Source organism: Urocampus carinirostris, chromosome 4, assembly GCF_059441175.1.
Source record: "Urocampus carinirostris isolate Australia breed hairy pipefish chromosome 4, RoL_Ucar_1.0, whole genome shotgun sequence".
Classification (NCBI taxonomy): Eukaryota; Metazoa; Chordata; class Actinopteri; order Syngnathiformes; family Syngnathidae; genus Urocampus; species Urocampus carinirostris.
Window position 1 is genome coordinate 40,457,226 of NC_142352.1, and position 24,431 is coordinate 40,481,656.

The window sequence follows — 24,431 nt, forward strand, 5'->3', positions numbered from 1 at the left end:
ACTGTAGTACAGTTTTTAATATGCAATTTTAATATTACAACAGTACCTATGCAAGAAATATTGGTATAACTACCGCAAGACTGTGTTGTAACTGTAGAGAGGAATAGGAGTCTGATGCAGGTTGTGACCTACATGTGATTGAGCGCCGGCGTTAAATATCAAAAGTCTTCAATGTGTAATTAAAAGCTGTAGAAATGGTGTCAGACGGGGAATAGCAACCTGCTAACCTGTAATTGCAGAAAAATGAGGCCGTGGTGGCGCGATAATGAACATGGCAGCCATTAAAGTGCCAGAAGCGGCTCAGACAGTCATTCAATAAAGGAATGAGCGCTCGCCTGCCAGGATAGAACACTTTTAACCTAATAAATCTGCGGCCGCACATTCAGGCCACTTGGATAATACGTTTCGTCAAAGGCGGCCACGCAAGAGTTGCTCCTAATCTCCCGTTTGCCAAACAAACCCGTGTTTTGCCACTTAAATTGAGAGCGCTGCGGGTTTCAATTTGGAGGACCCGTCCTGCCCTAGAAATAAAGGTATACCCACAAATATATACTTTATGACTGAATGAACGCATGAAAAAATGGTGTAATACCTAAATATATGACTTGAATGCAATTCATCCACACACACACTATATATATAATCGACCCATGTCATATCCCTCGAGAGGGGTGACCAACAGACACATAAAAAAAATAAAGGGAAAAATAGGAAAAAAAAAAACACATTTTTAGGGACCATGGCCAACCCAAATGCCCAAACAAGTTAAGCACCTCGGCACCCAAGTTGGTCATGCTTTCGTCCGTCTAGATGAAATGGGACACTCGGGTCAGGGTGACACAACACACTCTTCTGTTCACCAGCAGGGCCCGACAGCTTTCACTGGTTTACCCCTGCTGCATCATACGGTTGCCCTGCCCATCCCTTAGAACGAGTCCAAACATCCCACTAGCCTTTCACAACATCTCTCCACTCATTCCTATCACCAACAAGATCTCTCTATCTCTCTCTCGCTCTCTCTACATATATGTATGTGTACATATATATATATATATATATATATATATACATATGGTGCCGTAGCCCATCCCAGCTATCTTCAGGCAGTGGGCAGGGGACACCCTGAACTGGTTGCCAGACAGTTGCAGGGCACACAGAGACAGACAACTCACTTGCTCATTCACACCTAGGGACAATTTGGACTGGCCCATTAACCTAATATGCATGTTTTGGGGATGTGGGATGAAACCGTAGTTCCCGGACGATACCGACGCAAGCATGGGGAGAACATGCAAACTCCGTCCATGCTGCCTATACATATATATATAATATATATATATATATATATATATATATATATATATATATATATATATATAAAATGCTATATGTCATTTATTTTTGTTGTTGTGTCATTCACTGTTTCGTGTTTTTAGTCGTGAATATTTTCATGTATTTTGTCCTGTATTTTCTCTTTTTTTTGTCGTCCTGTGTTTTGTCATTTACTTTGTAGTGTAGTTATTTATTTTGTCATGTTTTTTTATGTTTATTTCTTTCATGTATTTTGTCATTCAAATGAGAAAGGGGCCCAGGGGGTCCAGTTGCCTGAGCGTTCCACTTATTGGTTGATCAGCGATGAACAAATTGGCTTCTATGCGCGTGGCATACCGTATGAGATTTTGATCAACTGGTCACTACCATAAATGCATAAAAAGCCTAAGATTTGTCCATGAATAAACACAGTTTAGTCTAAATATCAACTGTTACAAGGAGAAAAGCTCAGCCAGTTTGAATAACAAGGATAAAATACATGGATAAATAATAAAAACACTAATAAAATGCATAAAAATATAAATTAATTGCAATTCTGTAATAGATCTTGGTACAACACGGTTTACCTGTGTGTCATACATGTATTTCTAAATATGGCTGGATCGCTTCTGCGTATTTGGAGAGCATGAACGCACAAACACGGGAATCGTTAGGAAAAGTGTAGCTTTAATGTAAACACAACATTCGATTGGCTCAGCACAAACATTCCACATGAGAGCAACCAATAAACTACAGAATAAGATGGGGTGCAGCACAGAAACATTCACAGTAAAAAAAAAAATCTGGTATAATCGTAATATATTTATATACAATACGGTGCTTTTAAGGTGAGGGTGGATCCGATATGAGGGGAGACGTGTATACGAGGATGGGGAGGCGGAGTTTGGGGTGAGAATGGAGAGCTGAACTCGTGTGTGAAAAGATGATCGATGGGTGGGGAGAATGGACCCGATGATATTGCCCCTGGTGATATTCTCCTTGTGCAGTATTTTGTATCTAAATAGATTCACATTGAGGGCTACAAGTACAAATCAAATGTGTAGTCGGAGGAAGGAGCGTGAGGCCTAAAGCGATAATCACTTTCTACGATCAAAATCCGTTTTCAAAGGTATTCCCAAAGACCTTTTTTTCAATTAGGCACAGAATGTGTAGAGTTCCTCCCCACAATTATGCAAATTGGTTGCAAAATATCCCACGCACCAGGGGCTCTGGATATTTAGTCTCCAAGCTGACCGGTCTGGCTTTTTCTAACAGAGCTGGGACATCATTGAAGGGACATTACACTTTCAAAATGGGAAATCCCATTAACTCAAAATGTGAGACAGCTCCGAAACAGGAGTGAAAGGGGATTGCATACCGTTCATTTCAGCTTAGAGAAATTGGAACTTTGCGAATCCTGTCGATAAGGGCCTTTTGAATGTTTTTTTTTTTTCAGAACTGCGTGCTTCAACCTCCAAAAGCTGATTGGGGTAAGTTTACCTGCCATTATGCACTTCTTGCTTGCCTTTTTTTACTTTTTGGTAGGAGATTGTGGCTTTACATTTGTGTTTTTGGCCGCATGTATCGCAGTTTTCTCCGGTTATACTCCCTGTTAAGGGGCTGCCGAGGCCTTCCCATTTTGCCAGCTCCTGGTTGGCTGCACAGAGTGAGTTGTTTGGCCGACTAGCCTGGCGTTGGCGCTGGTTTTGCTGTGTTCCTTGGTTTGTTTACTCTCGGTTCGCTTCCTGTTTATCACCGTAGCAGTTTTTTGTTGTAGGTTTCTGGTTAGCCTGGCTTCTCAGTGCATCTTTCTGAGGCGTCCAGCCTTGCGTGTTTCCACTGAGGCTGCGGCCGCCTTTTGCTGATTGCTCCCAGTTAGCCCCCGTTAGCTCTACGTGTGTTTTTTAGCCAGTTGGCTCCTTTTGTTTTATAGACTTTTAAAGCCAACTTTACAATTTCTCCAGTACCATTTAAAGAAGAAATCCCGTGTGAATCATGTATTTTGCAAAGCCACAAACATACTGTGTGTGCAATTTACATACGCCATTTTTAATCTTGCGTGTGTATTTATCAAGACAGATCGTTTTAAGACATTAAGAAAATCACGAATATATTTGTTTTCAAGACAAATCTTTCCCCATATCGGTAGGTTTTGGGTAAATATTATGAGTAATATGCAGCTTACATTTTCAGTTGCAAGAAGTTCTTCCCATTACAATTTACCATTGGGAAACGCTACCTATATTCATGAATAGACAATAGTAAATGCCTGTAATTGATCATAATCCTTGCAAAAATATACATTTTATCATTCATTATTATGAGCTGTAGTGTGTACCTGTCGTCTTTGGACAATGACATACAAACTAGTGCCAGCTGCTGTTAATCACGAGGGAAGAAATGCAATGTCAAGGCGAGGCAACCACATAGCAGTGTCATTTTTAGGCAGACGTTTTGGGAAATATGGCAAAAGTTCAAGTATTTACAAAATTTCACCCGAAATTCAAGCACGTTTTAATCCTTTAAAACACATAAAATTTCAAGCATTTTCAAGGATTACAAGACAACCCTGATTAATGCACCCACCTACGACACGACGCCTAGGCATTCTCCACAAAAACTGCCAAAACTTTGCTTGAAACACTCATAACCTCTTTGACTAATTATCACGTAAACCCATAATATTATATTATAGTTATATTAATATTATAAATATTATGGTGACTGGCTTGTTCTTCACATGATGTCAAAGCTCAGGAATCCAAAAACAAGACAGGTTGTCTACAAAATGCATTATCTTGGAAAATAATTAGAATATACCGACGAAATGTATGTATATATATATATATATATATATATATATATATATATATATATACATTTTATGCAAAAAAACATGTACTTTTTCCTCCTGTTTTGCTTGTTTTAGAATTTGGGAATACCTTTAGCGGTTGGCACCAAAATGACAATATTTTCCTTCCCCCTCGATGAGATATTATTGGCAGAACCTCTTATTACGGGATAATACACCCTTTCTGTTGACGTGCAAGAGAAAAGGAGTGGAACATAACTGCGGGCTACTCAGTCATGTGCGCGACTTTCAAAGGGGAAAGCGAGCTTCCCGGACTAGAAGACGTTGGCGCCTCCCCCCCATATATTACCAGCATGGATTTATCCACCATTACCGGCCCCTTCCCCCCAGTTGTTTGCTCCGCTTTTAGGCCTAACAATTTGAACATTCAAAGACAAACCGGGGTGGTGAACTCATAAGAGGAAGGGGGAATCAAATCATGACATGAATCTGACGTGATGTCTGTCGGCAGCTCTTTGGGTCCGTTTCGGACGTGTTGAATTACTTATTTTTCTGTGTTTTATTTCTTTTTCAAAGTACGGTGGAAATGACATAACGGCCGACGTGTTGCGCGCTCAGTACAAGCCGCACCCTCTCAGGTTGTTTGCGATAATGATGTCGGTGACGGCGTCGAACACAACCTGGATGTTTCCTGTGTCCGTGGCGCAGGTCAGGTGGCAGTAGATCTCCTTATTCGGAGACCGGTTCTTACTTTCAAACTGGACCTGAATGTACGCGGTGGCGTCGTCGTAAGTGTTAGCACCTGGAAGTGAGAGCGGAGGCGCGCCGGTTAGGTTTAGGAGTGGGTCGATTGGAGGACCTGGGAGAAACGAACGGTCACCTGTGTATTCGGGGAAACAGATGGTCAGCGGCGACTTCTTGATCTTTTCCGCAAAGAGGTCCTTCTTGTTGAGGAAGAGGATGATGGAGGTGTCGATGAAGAACTTGTTGTTGCAGATGGAGTCGAACAGCATGAGGGACTCGTGCATTCGGTTCTGCCGAGAGATTGGTTTCACACAATGCAGTCGTTTGATTTGATCCGCGACCATGTTTCTCCTTTGAAAAGTTTATCTTTCTTTAAGGAAATTGATTGAAAACACTGTGTGATATTTGACCACTTGTTGTTGCCGTACCCTTTTAACTTATTCAATGCCGGGCGTCTCTCTCAAATGGGAAGTGCCGGCCGATTTTTGCCATTTTGACTCATTTTTAAAAGCCGAGAGAAAATGTGGTTCTGTAGCTAAACAGGCATAGGGTATATACAAAGGAAGTTTCAACCCTCATTTTTCATTAGAATAAAAGTGTTTCTAGCATTTCCCATTTTTTAGTAAAATATAGTTCAACATTTAAAAGTTTCTTGAAAATACTCATCTTCAAGAAAATTACTGTACTGAGAAAAATGGATGTAAAAAAGATGGTCACGGGCCCGTTTTTAGGAGGTCATGGCCCTTTGCCTTTGCCAAATAATGCTAAAAAGAGGAAGGGTCGATTACACTCTGTAACAGCAGACGGCAAAAATGCTCATTCGCTTCTTCCTGTTCAGCTAATCGGTGCGTTTAAGAGGGATCACATCTCATTTTATTGTGATGGTTTTGTTTCCTTTTTCTGTCCATCATTTTGGGTCCAAAGAAAGTTTGTGATAAGGGGAAGGAAAACTGAATATCAGTGGCAACGACGATAGAGTTAAGGAAGCAAAGGATTTCATAATACAAAAATGGTGTACGAGTTTCCACTATTTAAGCGCTGCCGGAAGGTACGGTAAATGGTTTGAAAACTTTAGAATTTTAGACTTTTACTAGTATATTAATCTTTATTAACTACATGATTAACTATTTATCGATGTTTGGTTACAAGAGTTAATAATATTTTAAATTTTGCCTTATATGCAATGTAGGCTTATATGCGAGTATGTACTGTACTTCAAGTTTTGCTAGTCATTTTTTGGGTGAACATGTTACACTATATTTGCTTTAAACTGCACAATGTTTTGATTGGATACATTTAAGAATCTGAATGGTTTTCTTGTTCTGGTCTCAGCTTGTCATTAGGGTGGAATGGTGAAGAAAAATAAATACATATTTCTTGAACCATCTCGAGTTTAAAATGTACCTTCATACGATGTGTCATGTATTTTTGCTTATTATTCAAATAAAAGATTTTGGGTTTTTTTTTTTAATCGATGAAAGTTTTTTTTTTACCACTAGGAGGTGCTAAATGGTGCACAACTGGATCGATGGTTGTAAAATATATTGCGAATAGCACTTATAATAATAGCAGCAGATGCAATGTAAATCTAAGAAGAAAAATAACTGTCACGTTCACTTCTTAATTGGAGTTGCACTTACAGTTGTTTCATCCTCATGGAGCACTTGGTCGTAACCACTCAGCGCCACGCAAAAAATGATGGCGGTCACATCCTCAAAGCAGTGGATCCACTTCTTCCTTTCCGACCTTTGACCTCCCACGTCAAAGAGCCTGCACGAGTGAGAGCAAGAATCCCAAAAACTGGACCTTTCCAGACCGTAGGCTAAAGGGTCTTCTACCTACCTGAAATGGAGATTTTTGAAAGTAAAGTGAGTTTCCACAATGCCCGTGGTCTTCACTCGGGTTCTTAGAATGTCCTGCTCTGTGGGCTGGTAGTCTGCAGCCCCGATCCGGTCTAAACTGTCCAGGTAGCTGTTGAGGACAAGGAGTCACAAATGAGGAACAGCCAAAATTCGACAACACTCTTCAATCGAAGGGTTGGCAAGCTACAGCCCGCGGGCCGGATGAGTCCCGCCAACAGATTCAATCCGGTCAGTAAGACAAAGCTGAGGGAAGCATAAAATACTAGACCACTAGATGGTAGGGGCAGGAGACACTGGGAACTTTGGTATCGATCTGATCCAAGTAAATACATTTTGGTATCAATCGATACCAAACCGATACTGATACGTTTGCTCTGTCCAAATAGCAATAATCCCGCACGCGCAAACTACACTAATTTTAGTTTCTATCTCACAAAAAACCCTCTCGCCACATCAAAGGGTTTTCACCTGGGATCTACACTATTCACGTACGTCACCCATTTTGATTTTAAAATGGCGAATTTTACCGAAAGGAGAGATTTTCATTCCTGCATAATGAATGTGTCCCACAGACACAGTTTGTTGTTATCATAGGTCTACATTAATTTTGTTGTATGTTCAAATAAAAGAGAAATGCGTAAGACGTTTTTTTTTTGTGACTCTACCGTTTATTTCTACCTATTAGAGTCCAAAAGAATACATTTTAGTATCACTCGAATCTTATCCGATCCTGATACTTTTTGCTTTGATTTATTGATCCCTTTCCCTCTTCAATTACATTAGAATTACGATAAACTCAGCACAAAGATTTAAGCCATTAAAAATGTTCCATTTTTAATCAATGCCTCCATCGCAAACTTTGACAGTATAGCAAATAAATAGAAGAATTCTAATAAAAATGTTTTGGAACAAAAAGGAAAGGGGGTCGAACCAAAAAGCAGCATTGTTACGAAAATACAAAAACAGTATCTCAATGGTTCCCTTCTTTTAGTGACAACATATTACAGGTTTTTGTTCAGGAACAGTAACATTTTTATATTTTGGATGCAGCTTATTAATCGCTACAGGGTGAGCTTTTTCATGTTTTTAAGTAAATTGGTGGTATTGGCACAGTAGCAGACCACTTAACCATACAAGTCTAACTGGCATTGTCTTTTTCCGTGGCTGAGAAAAAATGGCGCACCGCGCTGTGCTTCCCGTTTTCCTCTGTCATTTTTTGCTTTTGGTATGGAAGGGCATATAGAGTTGGCCCTCTCTTCTGCCTGGCAGGCTAGGTAGAGAGAGGAGCTAAAAGGGTGCCTATCAGTTACACCTGAGGCATGAAATTATAGTCTCCAAAGATGCTGAGTGAGAGAGAGAGAAGTGCTGTACTTTCTACAAAGCTGCACTTTGAGGAAATTGGTGGAGGAGTAGAATATCGATCCTAGGCCAATAATATTGATCCGATCAAAGTACTTGCTTACTAGCGATAAAATCGACATTTGGATAGATCCGCCCACCCCTTACTGGATGGTGCCAAAGCTAAGTGTCATCCCACAAGCTGTATTTGCTGACATTATTTATCAACCTGAGAACATCCTGATACTATTTAACTTAAAATGAAAGTCATGGGCGCGCTGTTTAAAGCAAACGACTGCAATCACGTAAATTAAAAAATACACAATTAAAATATAGCGCTTGGGAGTCTTTTTAGAAGTTTGCAGAAGTTTAAAGACATTTTAGCTCCTTTTAAATAATAGATATCATTAACCTCATTAAGATTAGTGTTACTAACAATAATTGGTTAATTGAGAAAAAGGCTAAAGCAGTTACATTTCGAAAACAATGGTTGTGCGTCTCATTATTTAAAATCACAAAATAATTAGCACTGATAGCGTATAGTGAATTTCTAAAACAGAAAAACAGAAAAAATAAATTAGAACATTTTTCTGTGTGATAGTGTCCTTACTGTTACATATTTCTCATGTGATAATGGCCTCACTGACATCTGATGAATTTATTGGAAACATTAACAAAAAAATCATATAATTTGCCAAAACGGCCTTACAGTAACAATAAAAAAAATACAAAAATAAAAAGCAGATAAAGGCTTTTAAATCATGAAATTAATCATCTACTCTGGCGTTTGAACCTGGCCTGCCAAATAAAGGGGTAAAGATATAACGCTAGAAAAAGCACTATTAATAAAAACGTGTTGTTATTTTAGTGTCTTTCTTATCATTTGTCCCTTTTTGTGCCCCCATAAAATTACGTTTTTATGTACTTGCTTTTTTATAAATCATTTTCATTTATCAAGATATTCCAAGATATTCCATTCATAGAATAAAACACTCCTGAAGTACTGGTAGGCAGATTGATTCAAATATCGAAATGATTGATTATTATTAAGGCTGTTTACTTATATTTACTCACTTAACAAGTAAATTGTATCAGAGTGGTACTCACTATTGGGCTGAGTCGTTGAGCTGGTACTCGCGAGCCCGGTTGAAGCACTCCTGAGTCCCGGCATCGGCCCAGACGCGCTTCATGGCGCTGAGAAGCTCTGCCGAGTAAGGCTCCGTGTCCTCCATGCGGCTCACGACATCACACACCAGCTTGGCGTCCGCCTGCAAACAAAACGGTCGGTACACTTTGTATGACATGGTGGGACAAACTCTTCTGTTGATAACAGGGGTGGCTAAACTGTGGCCCACCAAAATGATAATGACAATTATACAGTCTGTACACAGTTCACGGATCCCTTAACCGCCTGGGCCATCGGGGCAACACTGAAGACGCAACTCTGGACAACTTTCTCCACTGCTGACCATTCCTGGCCTGTTCTCCGGTCGTGGCAAAGTTGGCACCGGTCCTTTCCTTGATGTTGTCGCCCAGTTCTTTCTCTAGCTTCCTCTCCACCTGCCTCCTTGGACAGTGCCCTGATGATCTCGTGACGTGACCATACCACTGCAGATTTCATCTGAGCACAGTTGACAGCAGTTCATTGTAGGGTCCAATATGCCCTCTGATGGTGCTACACACTGTTTTGTTTGTCCCATGGGCTATGTAGCTGACACCTAGACGTTTCCTGTAGCATCTCATCTTCATGGCCTGGATTTTCCTTTCCAGCTTTGCTGTGAGAGTCCATGTCTAGGAACCATAGAGGATGATAAAAAGTAACTACCCCTTGCATGAGTCAGATCTTTGAATTTACAGCTATGTTCTTGTCCCTCCAGATGGGTTTGAGTCTGGCAAGTTTAGCTCTGGTTGGAGCTATCCTGGCCATGATTTCTGGTTCTGAACTCTTCTTCTGATATGACAGCTCCAACATATTTAAATTTGGTGACAGGTTCAAGATTTTGATGGTTTATGGAGATGTTTGTGGGGATACTTTGGGGTTTTTTAGTCACTACTTCGGTTCAATCTGTGCTGATTTCCCTCCTATATTGGGTTGATGCTTCGTCCAGGTGATTAAACAGATCTTTAAATTCCTGTTCTTCTCCTGCCAGTCTGGCAACACCATCGGCAAAACGGAGGTTATTGACATTATGTCCCCAATACTTACTGTTCCTTTCTGCTGGTCCAGAGCTTCAGATATGATCCTCTCCAGGAAGATGTTTTAATAACGTTGGAGAGAGAATGCAGCCTTGTCTCCTTTGCAGTTCCTTATAAAAACATCGACTGTGTTTCGAAACCACGCTCCAATGGTACCATTGATCAGTACTGCATCGTTGCAACAGCTTTTCAATGGTCTGAACTAGTTTGTGGCCCATGTTGTACTTCCACATGATGGCCCACTAGGCGACTCGCCATAAACACCTTCTTGAAATCCACATAAACGTGATACAGGTTTCTTTGGTGTTGTTGAAACTTCTTGTGAAAATTAAAAATCTTTTCTACGGTGCTTCTTCTCCCTGCCTTAGGTTAGGATGTTTTAGGCCTGTGGTTTTAAACTGTTGAGTGAGAACTTTAGCATAACCATTATCAAGAGTCTGGATACATTTGACTTCTTTTGCTATTTTGTCACGTATTTATTTTAATCATCAAAATGACAAATTTGATGAAAAAAAATCTTCTGAGCCTGCCATATTTGCAATTTGAGTGTTACAATGCATGGACTCAAATTGAGTTCTTTAAAAAGTGACCTTACTTATTACTTTGTTTTACTTCTAAGCGTTTCAAAACCAATTTGATGAGATGGGGGAATAAGGGTTGGCAAGGTTACTTCAAAAATTTATTCCGATACAATTACTAAATACCTGTTGAAATACGTAGTCAGTGACATAATCCAAGTATCATAACATTATAGTAATGTAACTCGAATACTTTCAATTACTTTTGGCTTACTTGATACCAGATACCCTAGTAAAATATAAAATAAAATTTTGTTTAAGAGAAATGACAAATGGGGTAGTTGCTTACAAATAAAATGCTCAAATCTTACAAACCACGAAGTATAGTTATTAAGCAACGTCGTATGTGAGCTTCATCTCTCTCTCTGTCCCTCCAAAATCAGTGAAATTATGATCGACACTATTCGTCTATTGGCCCTTTATGTGTATGTAAATATATATTTAAAAAATCCTTAATTTTACTGAACAAACCTGAAATTTGATCACATATTTTTTTTCTAGCTGTATTACAATACAATTACATTTTTGTGTCATAATTATGTAACTTTGGCAGCTGAGAATATTTAACATGAAAAATTTAAACAAAACAAGGATATTTAACATTGCAGCGATGATCCCCAAGCCTGTGGATTATTTATAGAAAACAAATAAATACAACATTTACTTTTACATGTCTGCAGGTTTGTTTATTGATAGATGCATATTGTTGCTTTTATTCTGAAAAGACTTATAAAAATTTACCATTTCTTTGTCATTTTTGCCTGAATGCTATGTGCAAAAAATGTACGTATTTTTAAATGGCGATTACGAAAATGGATAGGCCTACATTACCATATTTCCCTTCTGTATTGCCGAGATATATGATTTGAGACTGTATCAATAGAACCCATAAAAAAAAAAAATCTTTTTTTTTTTTACTCCCAGTTTTTTTCCCAAATGTTTTAACCCAAAGTTGCCCCCAACTCTAAAAGTTTGTCCAACCTTGCTTTAAGTTCTTAAACACACTAAAGTGTTATTGACTACTATTCACGTTCACGGTTCATGAAACCCTTAACGGCTAGCGTCGTCAGGGCATCAATTCCTGTGATGTGTCTTGGCCAAATACAGCCTGGCGGCACCCATCCGTCTCCAGGCCATTTTTGGGAGTAGGGATTTGTTCTCATAGATGAAAGAGATAGTACTGGTTTCCATGGTTATCAGTGTCATGAAAATCTTGATCTTACTATGATACAGTATGTCACCGTTGTTTTTCGGTGTAAAGCATCATCCCGCTCTTCAGAGAGGAGCTGGACCTCGGCATTGACTGGCAGTCGGGTGTGACAATATACTGATACTAGATCCTAAATCCTAGGTCAAGGGGGAAAAATGTTTTTGTCCTGAAATTTTGAGTATTTTATCGTACAATTCGCAATGCATTACTTGTGGCTTTAACATTCTCGTTGAAGAAGGAACTTTGAGTCAATGAAATATTGAAGACTCAAAGGTGTTTTGGTAAAAGACTTTGTGTTTCTGGATGGCAAAAGGTATTTTTTTTCCTTATAAAAACATCAGTGTATTATACCGTATAAAACACAAATATTGCAATGCATTCAAGCTTATCAACCGCTTCTTTTCTCTTTCAGAGGATATATAGTCTTAATATCATGAAGAAAATAAGGTTGTATTTTTCCAAGGAAAAGTTGCAAAGGTTTTCTATTATGGTCAAAGAGAATAATTCATTGTGAGAAATTTATTACCTTCTTATTATTTCACCCTTAACTCTAAATATATGAGTGGAAAAATCGAACAAAATTGATCAAAAGTAGAAATTCACCCAAAGTAAAATGCAAGGAGGATCTACCGTCCTTTAAGCTTCAGTTCAATAGTGGTGACCGTCTCCTCTATAAAACTCATTTTGAAACATTTTTTTTCATACATCCAGAGCCACATTATCCTCTTTCCACCAGAACCAGCACTGGATCTGTATTTATATCGTACCAGAAGTAAGGATGAATTTTACTTAGCATCTTTATTAGAAAACTGTGTGTCATATTCGTTTTGAGATGTAAACTAACGGAACGCAATGATAATGCTGTTCTCGCTTTTGAGATGTCTACCAATTTTTACCTGAGCCGTGAATAAGAGCGCTGAGCAAGAACTAACCTAAGCTGCTAAAGAATGGCAAGCAGTAAAAGTTACTCAATGCGACATACCCGCTAACCATTCTACGGATTTTTGCTAAATTTTTTTCCAATTTGATCATGTTTAGAAATTAATATGATTTTCATTTCTCATACGGTATCCATAGCAGCAAGATGACTACAACACTGCAGCTCCAATTATGTCAAATATGTGCACATTTCTCAACCTAAGATTAGCTTATAAAATAGATGTTTGTATGTATTAAATATATGTTTGTTTGTTGTTTAAATAATATTGTTATTTTAACGAAGATTTTTCTATCTATGGGTGGCGCTAAATTATACACACTATCCTTTTAAGCGAAAATTGTTTTCATTCATTAGACATTATTTGTTTGGCCAATTGCTTACAATATCTCATACATCACACAAGATTTTACATCCTCATTGCTTTGTTCTTGTGATTTCTGGAGCTGAACTTGAACTTCAAGCACATTTAGCATCTACAGACATAAACAACAGATAGATCTACAATTTGCAAAACCAGGAAGTCTCTTGAGAAATGGAGCACTGAGTATAAACTTGTAATTGTGTCATCCAAATGAAAAAAATGGGGACAAGTGAGAATATTTAACATGAAAAATTTAAACAAAACAAGGATATTTAACATTGCAGCGATGATTCAAGTGGAGTTTTAGACACCCTTATAGCTGTTTTGTTCTACACTAAGTATTTGTGCATGGATTCAATTAATACCCCAAAGACAGAAAACAAGATTTGTATACATTTTAGTCTCGGGTCAGAAGGTGTGAAGCAAGTAAGGGCCCGGTCACACAGCCGTTCGCGTCTGTATCGCGGCTGAATCATGGCCAGAAATTTCTGCCCGTGAAGCAGACTCTGTTGCCCGCGGTGAAAAATGCGCAAAATTGGCCAACCCGCTGTTCATCCGTGGTATGCCCGCGAAACAGACGCCGGCGGCTGTTCCGCTTCCTCATCGCGTCAGTTCCACGTCCTTTCCGCGTGTGGACCACGGGTATAAAAGCTGCCGAGCCGGGCTGTAGAAATCATAACTGCTCAAGACACAGTCCAAAAAGATCAAGATTTCAAGCTATGGCACCGAAGAAGAAGCCAATATGTTATTATTGTAATAGTTTTTCATTTTTATTTTATTATCTTGTTATGAAATGAAAAGAAATGTCAAGAAATAAAAATGGATTAAGACGAGGTCACTACGGTGACTGGGATCCATGTTCACCCCTTGACGTCTCGAGCACAACTGACGTGTGCTCGGCAAATCGCGCTGAATATACGCGGAGAAAGGCGTTTGACCGTCACATGCGTTACACACGCTAATTCACGTGATAACACCGCGATACAGGTGCAGAACAAACGTGCTATGACCGTGCTCCACCCGTGATTACCCGCTAAAATTTCGCGTCCTACCCGCGTGTAACCACGCCCTGGCCGCGGCCGTACCACGTCGTTCCGTGTCTGTACCGCGTCATTACCTCGTGTTTTCACGTGTGGTACCAAGTGTGCCGCCCGCGGTTACCCGTGGTCTAAAGTTTTGAGCAGCGCAAAACTTTTTCCCGCGGCCAACCGCGTGTGAATTTCTGACCGCGTGTAAAGCACGGCTGTATCTCGTCTGTATCGCAACCCCAAGCGTCCAACAGCGTCTGCTTCACGGGCAGAAATTTCTGGTTGTAATTCAGCCGCGATACAGACGCAAACGGCTGTGTGACTGGGCCCTAAGAGCAAAGAAAAGTAAGAAGTTATGGAGATTTACAGTAAATATATTTTAGGAATAATTTCAAGTTCCTGTTCTCTTTTCTTCATGTCTGCCTCATACTTATATTACCGTAAACTATCTAAGAGTATATTAAATCAAGTCAAGTCATGTTTATTTGCATAGCCCTTAATCATAAGGAGTCTCAAAGGACGGCACAGACCACAGATTATTGCAAACTACAGACTATTATTACACCATCCCCTGATTTAAAACCTACATGAGGGCAAGGAAAACCTCAAAAAACTCAACATGAGGAAAATGAAGAAACCTTGAAAAGGAACCGCACATGTTTTGTTTGTAATGATCACGAAGGCCTACTAATAAGCGTATTCTGTTTGCTTACAATAAAGAATGTACCGTAGTTCGGTTTTTGAACAGCTGCAAAGAAGATTGCATAGGACGCCAGGATTGTTCGATATTTCGATTATTATTGCTCATTGTGAGTTATTTTGACTATTATGCGCTTTTTAAATCTCATCTCATCTCATTCGCTGCACCGCTTATCCTCAGTAGGGTCGCGGGGATGCTGGAGCCCATCCCAGCAATCATCGGGCAGTGGGCAGGGGACACCCTGAACTGGTTGCCAGCCAATCGCAGGGCACGCGGGACAGACAACTCACTCGCTCATTCACACCTAGGGACAATTTGGACCGGCCAATTCACCTGAAATGCATGTTTTTGGAATGTGGGAGGAAAGCGGAGTGCCCGGAGGAAACCCACGCAAGCACGGGGAGAACATACACACTCCGCACAGGAAGTCTGGAGCTGGATATGAACCCACGCAGGAGGTTCCCATGACTTTAACTGTGCTGCACACGCGCTAACCACTGCTCCGCCGTGCTGCCGCTTTTTAAATCATTATCACAATTAGCCAATAATGGTGTTCTCTGATGTCCATACCTTTAAGTCGGATCTGCTTTTTGTAACCGAGGATCTTTTGAAAAAAAGTGCTCAAAGGAGGGCCTTTAGAACATGTTGTAATTTTTGAATCATGAAGTTGTCTCCTATTCTCCTTACAAGTTCAAATTTAATTGATGTCTTCTCTCCTTATTTGGTGTCTGCTAAACTATCTTATCCATCCATTATCCGCACCGTTTATCCTCAGTAGGGTCGCAGGGTTGCTGGAGCCCATCTCAGCTGTCTTCGGGCAGTGGGCAGGGGACACCCTGAACCGGTTGCCAGCCAGTCGCAGGGCACACAGAGACAGACAACTCACGCACTCATTCACTCCTCGGGACAATCTGAATCGGCCAATTAACCTGACATGCATGTTTTTAGAATGAGGGAGGAAACCGGAGTGCCCGGAGGAAACCTACGCAAGCACGGGGAGAACAAGCAAACTCCACACAGGAATGTTCAATCTCATGACCTCAGAACTGTGCCGCACGCGCGCTAACCTCTGCGCTGCCGTGCTGCCTCAACTATCTTATCACCTACATATATACTTGTTTCATTAATTTGGGAGCTATTGCCAGGCATTTTTGATGAGAATTTGTGTTTGTGACTTGGACTAGGATTGTGAGCTCATTCATTCCTAACAAACATTAAATGTTTCGGGGATAAATGAAACCTAATTATCACTTTTCGTGGTTTTTTTTGGTGGCAAGATCATCTGCAATAGTTGTTTGCTTCGTTTTTCATTACAAAAATCTTCGCAGGAGTAGCAAATGTTTTTATAAGGAACTTCAGTGAACTTTGCGCTCGAAATGATGTAAAGTTGTGTGATGACACATACGCACACAATATTTTGCCGTACGAATGCTATTTTCATATCGTCTGAACTCTAAAGGGGGTCAAGGTAGTTGCTTGCTCAATGGGCAACAAAAGTTATGTCTATCTGTTTGCCCCCTATATAATCATTTACATCAATTGCCAGAACTCGGTAAAAAGCAGTTGAAATGTATCCCTAAAAACTCTTAAAATTTAGCTTATTTTGATATGTAGCGTGGCTCTCTGGGCTACTTGCTAGTTCAGTTTAGATTGGGCGACCCCATGTGTTCGACCATTCTTCCCCTCCATATATACAGTATGTAAATATCCAATAATTTTCTGCATCGGACAGCCTTCCTAGAGTCGTGGGGGTGTTGGAGCCCATTTTTTGGAATGTGGGAGGAAACAAGAATGCCCAGAGGAAAACCACGCAAACACAGGGAGAACATGCAAACCCTGCACAAGGAGGACAGTACCTGGACTAAATCCCTGGACTTCCGCCCAAAGGGTCTGACGCGCTAACCATTCAGCTGCCTTGCCGCCCTACATGAATATCAATTTCATTTTATTTTTTTAACTGCATTCCTGTAATTTGCCAAACCAAAAATTGATTTGGTTTTTTTTAGGTTTGTGAAAAGCCCAGAAATGTTTCTAAAGGTGAGTTTAGAATAATGTGTTTTTAATTTATCCAAGCAGGGGTGTATGAAGAAAATATTTAAAAAAAAACATAATTCTTTAGCAAGTAATGTTAGGACTTGATAATGATCCTTGTCATTTGAATTGGATTAAAAAACCCTCCAAACCCTGCAGGACAGAATTTTTGGACACCCCAGATGCATATCCCAGAAATAAAACACAGTATTTACCGTAAATCTAATATCTTTGCGTTTTTCTTTAAACCCTAATCGGTTATCTCTTCCCTGCGATCTCCCGTCATTTTAATGTAGGAGCGTTTAAAGCCGGAGGCAACTAACTTTTCGATCCTTGTCTCCAAACTCGATTCCGAGCGAGTCCATGGCTCGAAGGATGGCTGCCAAGCTCTGGATGGTGTTGCTGTAGACCACGGGCTTATACTGCTTCACGTCATCCCCAGAGAAGCCATCTTCATGGATAATCCTGCAGGCGCACAGATATAAGCATAAGGAAATGTCCCATTCTGCCATATGTTGCGATTGGACAGCAACCAGTTTGCTGCAATGGACGATTGGCATTCTTTGAAAAATGTCTGATTCATGACTGGCAAAGTTTCATCACTTTCGTGGAACTCCATTTTAAGAGAGAATGTAACTTTGTTCCATCCAAACCTATCACGGTTTCATTTAGCCCTGAAATGAATTCATGTATAATCTATCCCAGCGTTTCTCAACTGGTAGTTCGGGATCCAAAAGTGGGTTGCAGATCTGTTTTCAGTGGGTCGCGGGCTTTTGCCTTGACGAAATTATGCTAAGAAAAAAATATCTGATGCTCAATTAAACTCCTTAACAGTAGATCAGGGGTCTCCAACGTGGTGCCTCCTAAGAACAACCGAGTAGCCCGCGGACAGGTTCAGAATTATTGCGATTTTTTAAATAAATTCAATATCTAACTTACACAATGTTCTAGTGAATGACTTAATTTCTAAAATTTACAACCTGGTAATAACTTATTAACGACATAATAATAACATAAGTTGTTATTTAAGAAACGTATATCAAAATGGTAGCCCTTCGCGGCAATCAGGAACAAAAAGTTGCCCAAGGAAAGATCAGGAAAATGACCTTTTTAATATTTTGTGCCGCTGGCTGTGTGCAAAATTGTGTAATTATGGATGAGAATGAGATAGGACGCGCAAACCACCACAAGAGAGGATTGAATTAATAAAGAGTAGGAGCTGTGAATACGCATTAGTAGTTTATGCAACAATATTATCAGAATGGGTTGGCTGCTATTACCAAGATGATCATGTTTAAATGCATTGTTTATTTTTTTAAGTGCGTAAGTCGGTAACCCTCACAATGTGCATTGTTCAAGCAGGATATTCTTAGATGAAGGTGATGATTCTTCACTCTACATCCCTTGCACGGTTCAATTTAATCAGCAATACTGCACTATCGCACAGTTTCTATTGCTTAAGACTCAATGTACTTTGGAAAAAGTGTAGGTGTGCTCTGAATATATACTTTGTCATTGTGTCAATTTTGCTCTTACGCATCTACAAGACATACAGTAAATTGTGTTTCTTCCATTAAACCAGACGGACAAAAAGATCCATTATAAAATATGTCATTTTAAAGCTTTTCGGCATCTAAAGGTTGGACCAATCATATTGAAGTTTTAAAATAGAAATTTCCTGTCGTATGTGCAGCTGTGAGTTAGAACATTTCCACCGTCGACCCCCCCCCCCCCTCATATGGGTTGGCTTTTTTCAGTTCAATTATTCATATCCTATGAGGCTAACTTGGTACCGCGGCTATGCTACGTTACCAACAAGAACCATTTGGAGCCTTTCTTTCATGGTTTCTACAGTTCAAGTGTGACATTGAGAGCAGAATATATTTATCTATTCATTCATACATCCATCTATCTGTCTGTCTGACATCCATCTATCCAGCTTTCCATGCCTTCATTATTGCGATACTCACCCAGCATTTTATATACTGATCATTGTAAATCATAGGGTCACTATTGTTTCAGAATTGAGAGCTACATTTTGTTGGCTGATAGTAAGGGTTACAAACTTCTAACATACATTTGAAATTACATATTTGCATGAAATACCTGGAAAGATAATTGAATTATATTTCCATGTTAGAATTAAAAATGGGCAAGTACTGATACCAAGTATCAGTGCCGAAACTAGCTTTTAAAAAGGATCCATACTTGTACCAGGATCTGCTGCCCTCTCAGGGTCATTCAGAATTGGAAATTAAAATGAATAATGATTGCCAACAAAACCTAGGTAAAAAATCTCGAGTCAAGCTTCCTTGCCAGCATTTTGTGGAATAGTTTCACGATTCAGAAAGAAAGGTGCACGTTTACCTTTTTGATCATTGCATAAAATGACATATATCGAGACAATGTCGTTGATGTCTCCCAGGGTTCAGCACACAACCAATCCAGTTGTACAGCAGGGCCATCATTGGTCATTAGCGGAGTAACGATTATCCCAAAGATCTATGAGGTCGGACATTTTGAGTATGCTGTCGTGCAAAGATGAAATCACGATTGCACAGGCTTCAGTTCCAATCATGGATCCGCTTCAGAAAGCAAGTGGACTGTGTTTGTTTGTTGGCAGAAGCTTATGTCCTCTTTGCATTCTCAAAATGGCCACCCGCAGGGATGAGTAAAATCAGGTTGGTATTGCTTCTTAATTCCATCCATCCATTTTCTGCACCGCTTATCCTAACAAATTGTGTGGCAGGTTGATTGGTGCATCTAAATGATTCCTATGTTTGAGTGAGCGTGTGAGTGGTTGTCTTTCTGTACATCTTCACTCATATTCTACAAATCCAAAATGTCTTGTTTGGACGATCACGCACCGATATGGTATATCTTTGTTGGGGAATTACTCTGGTTGACTTCCACTTTAACATGATCGGGAGCACATAAACGTTATGTTTTGAATGTTTCTCTTCCGTTTAGCAGATATTAATATTTTCAAATGATCACTTCACTGATGGAGTGCTTTTACAACAGACATACAAGATAATAATATGGTTGGTGACACCCTCCCGTTTAGTGTCTGATCACTTTCAAATTTCTATCCATGTAGATTCAAACATAATTCCAACCATGAACCAATACAGTAAACCTAAATTTGGTTCACTGATCCCTTAATCACCTGGGTCATTGGGCAACACTTCCCGTGGTGTGTCTTGGGCAACTACAGCCTGTTTCTATGCGTAGATGTTTGAATTTCACATTTTTGCCCAGTCTTTTGAGAGGTTTTTGTTTTTTGGGTACCCAAAGCAGCAAGATGGCGGAAAACTATTTCAGCTCCCTCTAGTGAGCTCAGTTATATGTAAAATAAATGCAAATCTCTTTATTAAGTGTATTGAAAATAAATGCATGTTTACATGATAGTTCACGTAGTTTAACTTATTTAAATTAATATTGTTTTTTAATTAATGAAGATGTTTTACCTCCCGGAGGCTCTAACTACACACTGTCGTTTTAATAAGAATAAGGCATACCTGACAACCTTAGCTAATTTCTTCCCTCTTTAATACTTGTCATTCCCCTTAATAAGCAATAATGAACCCTACAAACAGAACACGTCACCTATTTAATCACAGCATGACAGCAAACCACAGAATATGTCTCAACAATACGTTCAAAAAACAAATCTTTGAACAAGGATCACATTCGCTCCCACTGTGGCTGTATTTGCTGACTACCATTAATCAACCAGAGAACATTGAAGAAACCATCCCGATGTTATTTTACTTAAATAAAAGTCACGGACGCGCTGTTTAAGGCAATACGAAACATACCAAATTTTAAAAAAAGCACCAGCAGAAGTCTAACAGTGAAGTTTTCATATACAGGTAAACATTTTCTAAAAGAATTGAAGGCGGAAATCATTAATTTAATTATTTAAATTAGTTTTCTTATGTTATTTTTTGTCACTTTCCAGTCCCCATAAAATTACCTGAGTCAAAAAAACACCACAAGAGATTAAATCTTAGTGAATACAAATATTTGGGGGAAAAAAAACCCTCAATAATCGTTTTATAGTAAAATCTTACATCCCTAAATCATAATTTAATTGTGAGCCTCAGAAAAGATCCCCACAAAAGGCACACTTTTTATTGACATTCATTTACTAGTCCTGTCATGTGAGAATGTTTTTGTACTATGTGGCCTCCGAGCCAAATGAGTTTGACAACCCCTTACATGAAAACCTTTTGACATTAAAAAGCGGTACATTCTAATTTTACGAGCGAAACACATCGTCTCCAGAATATTTTGAGAACCTGCTCGTACAAATCCTGAAGTGCCAAACTTTTACCAAAACAGGAATTTAACGCGATTCTTGTAGCCGTTATTTACTCAGTCGAGCTTCAAATAAAGCAGCCCTCCACTAAAATACTAGTTTCTAGTCAAGATTTGTTGTTGTTTGAATGTAAAATAGCGGTAGATTTTCTTTTTAAGGCTTTTTAAAGGGAAAAAAGTGGTAGTCTAAGCGTGAAGCGCTAGTGCTGGCAAGTATGCAACCTGATCTATGATCTATTTTGTCCGCTTCCAGTGACCGAGACGATCCGGATTAGATCCAAAATGGCAAGACAAGATTAGTCTAGCAACAACAAAAAAATACTAGAAATTCCCGGACAAAAAAAAAATGTTATACGGTGTACACATTTGAAATGGTCAAAAAAACTAAAACACAGGGAAAATGTATAAATTGACAGATATGAGAATGTAAGAAAAATCAACAAAGTAGCGCAATTTTGCCCCCCTCCGTTGCCTTCGGGGTCGTTATGGAAAACCGACGCCTGATGGAGTAAATAGGTGAAGGAAGAAAAGGAAGCAGGAATTGGGGTGGGGGCAGGGGGAGGAGGGGAGGCTGCACTGCGGAGAAGCTTCACATTACAAAATCTACAATAGATTCTGCTACTTTTCCCCCGAAAACATCTCGAAACTTCCCTAAGAGGTTTAGGTACGAGCAACAACAGTGATTCAAAAAAAGAAAAAAACCTACATGAACGAGTGATCTAGCTTAGATTTAGATGCGGTTTTCCAAGCCATATTTCTACGTAAATCCGCTTTTATAGGCAAAGTACTCCCGCCGATATCGGGCACTTAAAGCCATTAAGATTAAAAGCAGAGGTATTCACTAATGGAGCTGCGCTGACCTCATACACACGAACAAGCACGGACACACACACACACACACAAGCAAAGCGCCTGGGAACAAGACCCACACTGAAAAGCTTCTACCCCTACCCCCACCCACCACTCTTAAAGCCCCGTTAAGCACATTTCAGCACCGTGGCCGAGCGAACAGTTCCCGCCCAACTGGGCCTTTCATCCCCGGCCGAACCTCCGGCACTTCTCGTGGGCTTCGGCCTCTGGAAACATGGCGGCTCAAGCCAGAGGAAGGGAGGGGAGGGAGGGCGGAAGGAGGAGGAGGTAGGGAGGAAACCTCGAGGCCTTTTAAAAAATGTAATCTATAAATAAGCTTCGATGAGCATAAAAGAAACAAAAGGGTGTGACTTACTTCATTTGTTTGACGATGGTGCTTTTGCCGGACTCTCCACCGCCTGCAAAGAACACACAGGGGAGGAGGGCGGTGAATGGTGAAATCAGAACCACGGACAGCACCATCAGCGCCACCCGGGGCCAGGGTGGTTAGGAAAGCGGGGAAGAAAGAGGGCGGGCCGGGCTTGCTGGTGATTAGCGAACCGGGGGCGGTGACCGAGTCTTACCCAGCAGAAGCAGCTTGACGTCCTTGGCGGCCACCATCCCGTCCTCCTTCAGGTTCTTTTCGATGGCCTTGCTCCGGTCCAGAGCGGCTCGCTCCTCGGCGCTCAACGTACATCCCATGATGGTGACGAACAAGCGAATGTACGAAGCTTCGTGTCCCCCCAGCCCGGGTTCCGCCTTGCTCCAAGCCCGCGACGCCGACTCCTCAATCCGTGCGTTTTCGTCGCTCTTTCTCCCTCCGCTACAGCATTAGTAGGCCCGGATTGAGGGCAACCCGCGCGGTCTTCGATTTTTTTTTTCCTGCCCTTCTTCTTCTAGTTCCTCTTCTTCCTTGGCGTGTTTCTCGCTCCGTCCCCGCTCTCAGAGGGGTTGGGGGCGGGGTGGGGTCGTTGTGAGAGAGCCTAGCTGCGGGGCTGAGGTTGTTGTTAGGTGGGGAGGAGGTGGGGTAGAAACGGTGGGGGAGCGAGGGAGGGCCTGGATCTCTCCCTATCTCTCTCAGGGGCGGTGCTGGTGCTGCTGTTAGCGGTGCTGATGATTTCCGAGTGTTTTTTTTTCTGCCTCGAGGAGGAGAAATAGAACATCTCGTTGACGTCAGAGCTTCGAATAATGCCGCGTATCAAATACTGCGTATATTAAAAAAATGAATACACAAAAATAAAGATAAAAAAAATTCCTCGTGTTTTGGATTTTACTTGCATACACAAATCACATACTGTACATCTCCCTATTGCACCATTGAACTATCATTTGCTCAATATATTAATGTATTGACTAGTAAGTCAACTAAGAACGTATCCAGTTGTTCTAATTCAATTGACAGTGTAATTGTCGTACCAAAACCCTAAACCTGCTCGATTAAAAATAGGTTAGGGGGCACTGTTGTTAATAAAAACTATTTTAATCTACAGGACTGAAGTTAGTGACACACAACATCATTGCCTTAATGTCATAAGTGCATTTACACTTGACATTCTGTGAAAAAAGCCATTTATAAAATTGGAACTCGATCAAAGTGCACCATTACGGTGAATGTCGATGTAAGTCTACATTTAGTGTTTGACCTAAAAAAAGTCAGACCATTTGCTCCTTCACTATAGGGTCCCAGATGTTGTTCGCGTCCACAGATCCTTTAACCGCCAGGGTTGTCGGGGCACCACTGTGGTGTGTCATGGGCAAGTAAAGCCTGGCGACACACATCCTTCTTTTTGGGGTGATGGTTTCCGTGGTTACCATTAACAGGAGAAGCTTCTTGATCTGACTCAGATATAACTTTCATCATTCTGTCGCTAATGTTCTCGGTTTAAAGTGTCCTCCCGCTCTTCAGAGATGAGCCAGACTCGATATCACCGGGGAAAGCTTTATTTATTTTTTTGATCAGGAGGGGACAAAAAAGCTTAATTCAGTTTCCGCAATTTTGAGTAGGCCTTTTTTGGTCATACTCACATCGTACAATGAGTTCTGTTTATTTGAAAAGTGACAAGTATGCTCCATAAACTCATGGTCACGTACTATAACATTTTAGCCAAAGCTAATTCGCAATATATGTCCCCAGAAGGGCTTTTACAG

The 24,431-nt window shown here is 40.4% G+C and overlaps 1 protein-coding gene across 1 annotated transcript; it reads right to left on the reverse strand.

The window, feature by feature from the left end:
- Positions 1 to 1,978: 1,978 nt before the first annotated feature.
- On the reverse strand, positions 1,979 to 23,377 carry gnao1b (guanine nucleotide binding protein (G protein), alpha activating activity polypeptide O, b). Its single transcript, XM_088334560.1, has 8 exons — positions 22,868 to 23,377; positions 22,660 to 22,702; positions 17,435 to 17,576; positions 9,175 to 9,335; positions 6,710 to 6,838; positions 6,508 to 6,637; positions 5,004 to 5,157; positions 1,979 to 4,925 (listed from the first exon to the last, which is right to left on the reverse strand). Exons 1-8 carry the CDS (start codon positions 22,983 to 22,985, stop codon positions 4,738 to 4,740), a joined length of 1,065 nt encoding a protein of 354 aa, XP_088190686.1. The 5' UTR covers positions 22,986 to 23,377; the 3' UTR covers positions 1,979 to 4,737.
- Positions 23,378 to 24,431: the final 1,054 nt, after the last annotated feature.

Excerpts from the sequence above, each read along its gene's own strand:
- gnao1b (XM_088334560.1), bottom strand. The coding sequence starts at position 22,985 with ATGGGATGTACGTTGAGCGCCGAGGAGCGAGCCGCTCTGGACCGGAGC. Across the intron at positions 17,577-22,659 it reads ACCATCGTCAAACAAATGAA|GATTATCCATGAAGATGGCT; the intron begins GTAAGTCACACC and ends GTGCGCCTGCAG. Across the intron at positions 6,638-6,709 it reads TTCAAAAATCTCCATTTCAG|GCTCTTTGACGTGGGAGGTC; the intron begins GTAGGTAGAAGA and ends TCACTCGTGCAG.